Genomic DNA, 10,171 nt, shown 5'->3' with positions numbered 1-10,171 from the left:
TTTTACGTGCTTGGAGGCATTTATTTTTGTCATAAAGGACGAATGCTTTAACCTTCCGTCCTCAATATTTCTAAACTCAAGCAAGTTATTTCAACATTATGAGCCATTCTTATTTTCCTGATTGGGGATCAGTGATGCATTTATTTGGCAGCGGCGTGTATTTTCCTTGTGTGAAACTGAATGGGTTTTGATTTTGTTTTTTTTTTTTTACATGGATCCTATGATACCAAAGCTAGTGAACCGAACCTGTTTCACAACTTGAAAAGATTGTGTTCCAGATTTCAAAATGTTAAGGGTATGTAGAGGTTTACAGTTTTTGAGGGAGGCAATTATATTTCTGTGTTGACTAACTGGGGAGACAGATTTTAACCTTCTTCCAAATCCTCATAGTATCATAGCTCTTGAAAGCCAACATGCATTATTATCTGTTACTAATGGGGAACTGGAAGAAATTCATTTGAGAGTGGCATTTATTTTTCTTAAGTGGATAATTAAATGGATATGAAAAAAATAGCTGAGTTATGAAAAAGCTTTTGAGACCTATTTAGAAAAGAGACACTCCAATTTTCAAGGGATGGTTTTACATTATTTGGTGGTAGGTGTCTACAGCATTCAAGGGAAGTGTTTATTTTCCTCACAAATTGGGTGTAGAAAATTAACCTATCTCTTAATTTCCCTTCAGTGATGATGTTTACTGCATCTGATTCTGAACCTCCAGATACTCATGAGAATGTCACAGCTACAGCAAGCTTTGGTTTATGACAATGTTTGCCTGCGTGTGATACAGTTTTCTTGCTAGTTGCAAGTAACTGTCCCGTTGATCACCGATGTCTGGTAATTCTTGTGCATACTGATGGATTTGTTGCCATTTGCATTGCTTCCTCGCTGGATGGTGGCTTGTCATCAGGAGTTGAATCGATGCCTTGTTTTTTAAAGCTTCGTGGATTTGCGTCTTTCCGACTCCAAGTGTCTGCTGGATGCTTTTAACTTTGTGTCCAGCCTCGCTCAAACGGATGCATTTCACTCACTCCGCTCCAGTCATTACAGTTCTTCTACGTTTCGATGCCATGATCTACATAACGTAAGTGAATAAACTTAAAATCTTTCGCAATTGCAGTCAAACGCACGCCAATAAAAAGTCACTTACACGTCTTCGTTTCGAATCTGATGAATGAAAACGGCGAAGCGAACACGTTTCTTCGGTCATGTCGAGTCGGTGCTGCTTTTAAGCTAGTGCTGCGCTCTACAGGACATTAAGTGAATAAAGTTAAAATCATTCACAATTATAGTAAAACGCACGCCGATAAAAACTCACTTAAACGCCGTCGTTTCGAATCTGATGATCGAAAAACGCGAAGTGAAAATGTGTCTCAGCGTCGTCGTTCCGTAGCATCGGGTGGGCGTTGCGTGCATTTAAGCTCCCGCGGCATGACGTCTCAATCCGGGTTACGGGTAGTGGAATTTCCGCTTACGTAAGTTCCGGTAAGATGTAATATCGTAGTCAAAATGTTAATGCACAGGTTTTTGTTCCGGGTGAAGGAAATTCCTTTTCATAGAATTCCGGGGATGGGAATATTTACTGTATTTATTTTTGGGATCAGCTTCATAGTACATTCTCAGTCGTAACTGACCTGCATAAACTATTATAACTACAGATTCAGATATTAAAGTCACTCCTTTTTATTTATTGGCTCAAATTACTACATTTTTTACCTTCGGGAGGCGGTTATGTATCGGCTCTAATTCCAACAAAGTCCCCCTGATGATGAATAACTAGTTTCAAAATCAGAAGTCAAGAATAATGACTGTTATTGTGGATTACATATGACAGTTTGAAATTTTGGTTCTGACTTTAGCAAGCATCATAGAACTTGACATGCTTGATTTGCTTTCGCGGGCCACATAAAATGATGTGGTGGCCCAGATCTTGCCCCTGGGCCTTGACTTTGACACCATGGTGTACAGTATATTTTTTCAGACAGTTAACATTGCTTGTAAACAATTGTGCGTATTTAGGGAAGGTTTATTTTTTTGACGCCGGTTTTGTCATTAACTCTTGATATTTGATCAGTAGCTTCTATGAGCTGAGATAACTGTCGTTATCTGTTTTTATTTTTCTCATTGAAAGAAAGGGGGGGGGCGTCTATTGGAGATAGAGTTAATTTGTTGACACTCGCAATTAACTCATACCACAAATTCAATTTTCCGTGAATTCGACACATACACACTGAGCAGCATGATCTGCAGCACCGGGAACCCTTTTCTGCCTGCCTCTCCTGCAAGAAGCCCCTACGCCCCCACCCAACCTCTTTGGCGCCTCCTCCCCCTCTCAGTCGCCTTCTAGCGAGCGCCTCGGCTGCTGCTATCAGCCAGCAGGTTGTTGTTCCAGCTGACGTGTTGTTTCCCCATCTCAAGAGTCACGCCGAATTGCTCGCGACTTTTTGTGGGTGGGACGAACGACGACGACGACAGTGAAGATGGTGATGATCGGTGGATGGTCAAATGGCGTGGCGCAAGTTTACGTTCTTCTCGTGGTGGCCCGTGCCGTGTCCGGTCAGTTCAACTTTTCACTTGCTTTTACTGATATCTCGTCATGTTACTGTGTGGGCTCCTTACTACAGTGACCTCGATTGCTTTTCAAGTTGGAGCGAAACATTTTGAGCTAATTAAGTTGATTTCCACGTCCACTGATCAAATGACTAAGGTGCAACTTAGACCTCCAATTGCTTTTAAGTACACTGAAATTGTAATCGTGATCGAGACCACCAATGGTTTTGAAAATACTCCCTTTCTAAGCCTTTAGAAAATCCAGCAAATGGATTGTGATGTGTGATGACTGTCTGGATTAAAATGATTTCCAGATAGCACAAGGGTATGACCGAATGAGTTGCCTTCGAAAAATCTATTGCTTTGAATAGTGCCCTGCCAATTAAATCCAACCTTTCGATGCCACTCCAATCGATTTTGAGCACGCAGCACTGTTATTTCAAGGCCACTCAATCACATTAACTACCAATGAATCCAAAATCCCCAGATTGGTTTTAAATACTCTACATTTGTAACACGATGGAAAGACGTCAAATGGTTTTGAAAACTGTCTTTTTAATTCCAGAAGACCTCTCAATTATTATTTTTTAAATATCCATGCACCCATTATCCGAGCCGCTTATTCTCTCGAGGGTCGCGGGTGTGCTGGAGCTTAACCCAGCTGTCTTCAGGCAGTAGGCGTGATACACCCTGAAGTGTTTGCCAGCCAATCAGAGCTCACAATTACACATAGAGTCAATTTAGAGTGTTCCATTAACCTGCCATGGATGTTTTTGAAATGTGGGAGGGGAGTACCCTGAGAAAAGCCACGGGAAAGGGGAGAACACAGGAAGACCGGAACCCGGAATCGAACTCTGCATCTCTGCACTGTGAGGCGGACATGTTAACCAGTTGATCACTTAACCGTCCAATTTTTTTAATAGTGTACCTAATTTTTCTCAACTCAAGACGACCGCATCCATTGAGATACACGAGGAGGAAAATGCTCCCTTGATCCTGTGCTTCCATTGGTTTAAAAAACAAAAAAAAAAGAGATTCCATCACCTTGCAAGACCTCTAATGGTTTTGAATGTGTCACACTTCTGATGTCACTCAATTAGACATGTAATTGTTTTCAGAAATGTTGTGATTTTGAGACTATAACTGAATCCATTCCCAATCCTGAATTTTTGTGCTCATGCTAAAGCAATAAAAGTAGTGCCTTGCCGCCATCTTGTGGCATCTCGGTGCCAAGGCATTACAGTGATCCCTCGCTACTTCGCGGTTCACTTTTCGCGGTTTCAGTGCATCGCAGATTTTTCAGAAGCATTCATCAAAAAACAAACAAAATGGCGAAAATGCCGCAGAAGGTCCGCGAGAGGGAGCGAAAGTCAGGATATATATATATATATATATATATATATATATATATATATATACACAGTCAAACCTCGGTTTTCGAATGTCTCTGTTCTCGACCAAATCGGTTTTTCGACCAAAAATTTCGAGTTTTTTATCCCTCAGATTACGACCGAAAATCGGTTCTCGACTAAACTGAGCGCACTTGAATGCGCTACTCGACTCCTTTCGCCTTCCTTACACGAGGAAGTGACGCTTCCTCGGGTAGACGAGGAAGTGATGCTTCCTCGGGTAGCGTTCCATTGTGACCAGACGTGTTAAAAAAAAGAGCATCCAATGTGAGCGGACGTGTTCAATAAAGATTTTTTTTTTTTAAAAACATCGTGTTTGTTGACATCTACGCAAGTCGGACTGTTATTTCTGCATTGTGTATCAGCTCCTAATCATGGCACTAAAGAAAGCAAGTGGTAGTAGTAAAGATGGTGAAAAAAAGAGGAAAATAGTACGCAAAACTATTGAATTTGAGAAAGATTTGATCGCGAAATATTAATCAGGTGTAGTGTGTCGGTGTTGACTAAGGAGTTCAGCATGCCGAAATCGACAATCAGCAGCATCCTAAAAAAGAAAGACCATCTTAAAGTCACTGATGTGGCCAAAGGATCTCGTGTGTTTAGCAAACAAAGGCCACAAATATTACAGGAAGTGGAGAAACTTTTGCTTATTTTCATAAATGAGAAACAGCTAGCAGGGGACAATCTTAGCCAAGATACGATTTGTGGCAAAGCAAGACAATTGTATGGAGATTTGATAAAAAAAGGATCCTAGCATTGCTCCTGAAGAATTTGATTTTAAAGCAAGCAAAGGATGGTTTGAAAAGTTTTGGAAAAGAAGTGGAATACACTCAGTGATTCGTCATGGGGAGGCAGCCAGTTCAGACAAGGAAGCTGATTGACATTGATTATAATGGGAAACATGGTTTCAGTTTTTGAACAAATCGGTTTTCAAACAGCCTTCTGGAACGGATTATGGTCGAAAACCGAGGTATGACTGTATTAGTATATTGCATTAAGTAATGTTAATTATGACAAATATTTACTTCTACATGCATGTATACCATTAAATTTGGCCTTATAAATATTCTATATACTCATACACATGTACATATTCCTGTACAGGGAGGGGTACCGACGTCGCGGATTTTCCTCTTTCGCGGGTGGTCTCGGTCCCCCATTAACCACGATAAGTGAGGGATCACGGTATGTTGAAGTGGCTCGATGAGCTTCATTTAATCCCGGCATGTTGGTGCCAAGGTACCGTGGTGAAGTGAGATGAGGCGCTTCATTTGGACAAGAATGGTGTCTTTCAACACATTTTTTGAAAAAAGTAACTTATTTTCCCGAAATTCCCGACAGTCAACCCGCCGCTGACCGTAAGAAAACCAATACGGATAGAAAAAGGTTTGCTGCCGCCATCGGGCGGTGGGTTCCTGAAGTGCCCTCATGTCTGAAATCTTGGCGAATTCTACACCTTCCCCTCGAAATTTGACTGCAGATTTTCATTATTAGCTGGAGAACACTTATTGCACTTTTACAAGAGGATGGTACACTAGCATTTGTGTTCCAGAAATCGTCAACCTTTGCTGGCCCTTGCATGCAGACAAAGATGCCTTTTATGCTTTTATAATATAGCCGGAAAAAAGAGGATATGTACAGTAGTTTTGCATATCTATCCTGCAGAGAAAATCCATCTTTGAAATCCCAGTACCGCAAAATCAGCAGGACGCCGTAAAGATTTCCTCCCTTGCTCATCTTTAGTGTAATTTGTCTGCCGCTGTTACGGCTGCTTCAAGTCGGAAAAAAAGCATGAGAAAAGAACATGAAGATGAATAGTGAGGTGTTGATGAGCGTGTTCTTGAGTGTTGCAAAGGTCAAACAATCAGTGAGGTTTCAGGGCAGAATTGTACTCTTCAGTAGACCGAGGCTGTTGAAAAGCTAAGAAAATAATGGTGGTGATGCCTTCAGTTTAGCTACGAATGAGTTTGTCACGATGTGTCAACAGAGAAGGGAAAAAAGAAGTACTTTTCAGTGTAGTTTTCAACCAAACTGTGAGCTTTTAGGGTATATTATGAATTTTTTGGACACAAATCAGAAGAACGGGGCACAGAAAAAAACGGACCACAAAATGATAGTGAGGTGCTTAATTGACATGTCAAGCATTTTGTACAGTAGAGCAAAAAAACCCATTTCTGTGTAAAATTTTCCAACGGTCTTTGTGCTTTTGGGCTTGTTCTGACTCATGAACCCGTACAATACAGAACGAGTGTTGAAAAATGAAGACAATAATGGTCGTGAGTTGTTTCATTTACCTGTTGATAATTTTTGTCACAGGATCAAGAGTAGAAACAAAAGCAAGTTACTTCTCAGTCCAATTTCCACCCAATCTTTCATTGATTGTTTGGATGCTGATTTAACCCCAGTATGCAGAAATAAACACTTAATCGAGGATGAGATTTTTCCGCTTTTTTCCAGTCAAAATGGACCTTTTTTATCTTGTTCCAAATCCGTTGAGAAAATTTTAGGGGGGGTGGGGTAGGGTCTGGTGTTATTTCTGGGACTCGTAATGTTTACAAATAAAGTTTGCAAGCATCCATTTTGAATATCGTTTTTTCTCGTGAAGCGTTAGTTTGTCGTTACTTATATGGGCTAAAACCAATGTCTTACTTTTTGTGATTGGTCGCTATATCGGCAAATGCAGAATCACAACCAATCCATGTTCGCCTTCCTACACCCCTTTCCCGCGAATTCTGAATGGTTTCGTACGATGGATGTTGTGTATTGAAATTACTCGCGTATGTGGTTTGTATTAAACAAAATGCCGAATGTTATCGAAACTCGTGACGAAGCTAAAGTGTGTCAGATAGATGTGTGTGCGTAATCTGAAAAACAAGTTTCAATGTTACTGGTTGGATAGAAAGCTGCCGGTGTCCCCAGAAGGAACCAGTAAAGAGGAACCATTGTCTCTGCTCGTGTTGGATTTCGTGATAAAGCTCGATGTCGCTGGTAAAGCTCTGTGTCCAGTGTGTGACCATGTCATTCTATACGGATCGAGAGGATGGAAAGCTTGACAGAGACACGCAAATTGGACAGGGTGCAGAAGAAAGCAAGGCTGGAGCATGTGAAAAAACAAGAGGAGTTGGCTAAAAAGAGAGTGACAAAGACGGAGAGGACCAGCAAGCTTTTAGCTCTTGCTAAAAAGCTTAAAATGAAGAGAAAATAAACATTCTACATCATGAAACTGTACATAGTTGTATATACTGTAAATAGACATCCACTTTATAGGATAAAATGCATTCATAATCCATACATAGTAAACAGTTTGGGACTTCACTATCACTGTATGAGGTAAGAATCAACAGCTTTTTATCACATTTACACAACATTTTATGAATACAAGTAACGAACAAATCTTAAATATGGCAGGGAATGTGTTTCCTTTTTTAGTTTTGATTTTGAGCAGCAAATTTGGAGTTACATGTTGGTGCTCACCAGGAATGCATAAGCAAAATTGCACAGAGGCCTATGTCGAATTTTCACTTGAAAGAATAGTGAACAATTTTGGGATTATTTTGGAAGCAAATAGGGAATGGTATTTCAACAAAAATTGTAAATTTTTTTTGATAAAATGGATGGTTTTAAGGCTTTAACAGCTCTAAAATCCATAAACTAATGTATGTACTCCAAATAAACTTCTACTTTAGTATGAAGTGTCAATTTTATATGCAACTAGAGGATGGTATTTCAACAAAAAATGTCAAATTTTGTTGATAAAATTAATGTTTTTTTAGGCTTTAAAATCTCTAAAACCCATTAGCTTCCGGGGGCTTTGCCCCCTCGGTCCCCATCCGGGGCGTTGACACAGGGAATGTCCATCATCTGAACCGTTTTTCATCCTCAGTTCGCCTTTCAGGGAAATTTCCCACCAATCTTCAATTTTTCAAAAACCTGTAAAATATCGGACTGGTTCTGAAATAGGGACAATAATGGGAATGAGTATCCGTCATCTGATCCGCTTTATCCCCTAATTCTCCTTTCAGGGAAATTCCCCACCAATCTTCAAGCTTTCAAAAACTTGTAAAATATAGACAGTTCTCTCATTTCAATTTTCCACCAATCATTGATCTTCTAGGGATTGTTTTGTCTTTTAAACTTAGAAAATACAGAGAGATGCCGAAAAAGTTATTGGTGCTATGGTGTAGAACAGAAAGAAACAGCAAGTTGCTTTTCTGTGTGACCTTTAATCTTGGACGCTTTATTTTGACTCTTTTAAAACAAAATACAGAAAAAGAAATTACTGGTAGCGAGTTACTTAATGGACTTGATGATTTTGTTCATGAGCATATTAGAGTAGAGAGGAGTAGGATCAGGGGATGTCGTTAATATTTGTCAATTGTGGGCATGTGAAGCCTTTTGTGAGTTTTCTGTGATTACGAGCTGTATCAATAAAATTGGCTTGATTTGCCTCGAAAAAGCACTTTTTAAAAAATATTTCTCTTTGAGATTCCAGAGATTTTGAGTACAGTTAACATTTTTTAATAATGATAAATAATTAGTTGTGCGGTTTTTAGCCGACTTGTGTACTGAGCAATAACCGTTTTTTTTCTAAATGCCATTTTTTTTTTGCACCGAAGAGATTATTCCTCGACGTTTTATCATGACTGTGAATAATGTGGCATCGATGTAATTTTAGCACAATGAATGATTTGACGCAAAAGGGGTTGTGGCAGCATGAAATGAAGCTGTCACTCAAATGCCAACTTGGCATTGGACTCAGGATTGAGTAATACTGTTGCTGTATTGAGTGTGCGTGTGTGCATACCTATGTGGGTGTGTGATTTTATTGTATTTATCAGATTTCTTACATTAAAAAACACGTTTAACCCTTTCAGGGGCAGCAGTTACAACAGTGGAAAGCTTATCATATTATCAGGTTGCAGGGTGCATGAAAGGGTTTGAATGCAACATAACAAGAGGGTTACATATTTGTTTAATTTTGCAATATTTAAATAGTGTTCTGCCCACAGTAAAGGTTTCAGGGGCATTTCGTAAGGGGTAATTGTTTAAAATCTCAATCTAATTATCGCAGTGTATTGTGGGTAGCAGACGCCGTATTCCGTCAGACGAGTCGCTACAGAAAGCCTGAGCGTGGTCGTTGCAACTGGTCTTCCTGCGTTATATTCCCTTTTTTGTATGCCTTCGAAAGCAATGGCTATAAGTCTGTTTGTGTTTAGAAGCATTTAAAAATCTGTTTCGGAGATCATTTTCCCTCAATTGTTGTCCTTGAAACTCGCTAGCTCAGAGCACTGCTAACGACATAGCGATGCCGCTAAATCACTGCTCACAAGCTAATTAGCAAAAGAATTGCGAAAACACATTGTTTATCGTTGTTTGTCACACTTAGGGCTGCATTTATGTCTGTTGTGTGGTACTAGACGATTTGTGTTGTATTTATGAATAAGAAGTTAATGCATGTTTTAAATCTTCATTCCAGTTTCACTCTAAAATTCAATGAGCTGATGTCACAGTTGTTCACTGTACGCCGTCTAGACGACCGCAATAAAGGAGCAAGACGCTCAGTTTCCTGGCTCATGAATGAATGAGTTTGGCTTGCCGTTGACCTGCGTGAACATACCTGGAGTATCTCACACGTAGCGATAACAGTATAAATAGGATGTACATTTAAAATAGATTTTTTTTCCATCAAGTGCTTTGAGTACCGTAACGTAGAAAAGCGCAATGTAAATGACAGCCCACTAAGTGACGCTGTGGATGTGGGTGTGAACGGTTGTTTGTCTCGATATGTGCCCTACGACTGACTGGCAACCAGTCCAGTGTGTGGTGCGCCCGAAGTCAGCTGGCATTAGGCTCCAGCACCTCCTGCAAACCAGTTCAGGATAAGCAGTGTTGATGGACGGATGGATGTTTTAACATTTTAAATGACTGTATTCTTGTTGTTGTTGTTGTTCTTCTTCTTCTTCTTATTGTGTGTGTGTGTGTGTGGGTATATATATATATATATATATAAAATGACGTCAATTTTATCAGTTACATTCGCAAAATTTGGCCGAAATTGAAAGCCTCATAAAAATGCACTAACGTAGAACAAACTGAAGTCTCCGCAACTCTAAAATCAATATTTATTATGAATATTGAAACTTGGGATAAAAATTTTCACTCGCGCACGGTCCCATTCACTTGAATGAGAGCCGCAGCCGAGGTTTCTCCTTTGG

General features: G+C 39.8%; 1 protein-coding gene across 1 annotated transcript in view; it reads left to right on the top strand.

Moving 5' to 3' along the window:
• Nucleotides 1-2,348: 2,348 nt before the first annotated feature.
• The window catches only part of rxfp1 (relaxin family peptide receptor 1), a 69,398-nt gene continuing 61,575 nt past the window's right edge, over nt 2,349-10,171 (top strand). Inside the window, exon 1 of the mRNA XM_019887475.1 lies at nt 2,349-2,553. Within this exon, the coding sequence (XP_019743034.1) occupies nt 2,478-2,553 (76 nt within the window). The 5' untranslated portion in view covers nt 2,349-2,477. The remainder of the gene's footprint in view (nt 2,554-10,171) is intronic.

This window comes from Hippocampus comes, unplaced genomic scaffold (assembly GCF_001891065.2).
Source record: "Hippocampus comes isolate QL1 unplaced genomic scaffold, H_comes_QL1_v1.1 scaffold202, whole genome shotgun sequence".
NCBI lineage: Eukaryota > Metazoa > Chordata > Actinopteri > Syngnathiformes > Syngnathidae > Hippocampus > Hippocampus comes.
This window is presented reverse-complemented; position numbering and strand designations above follow the sequence as displayed.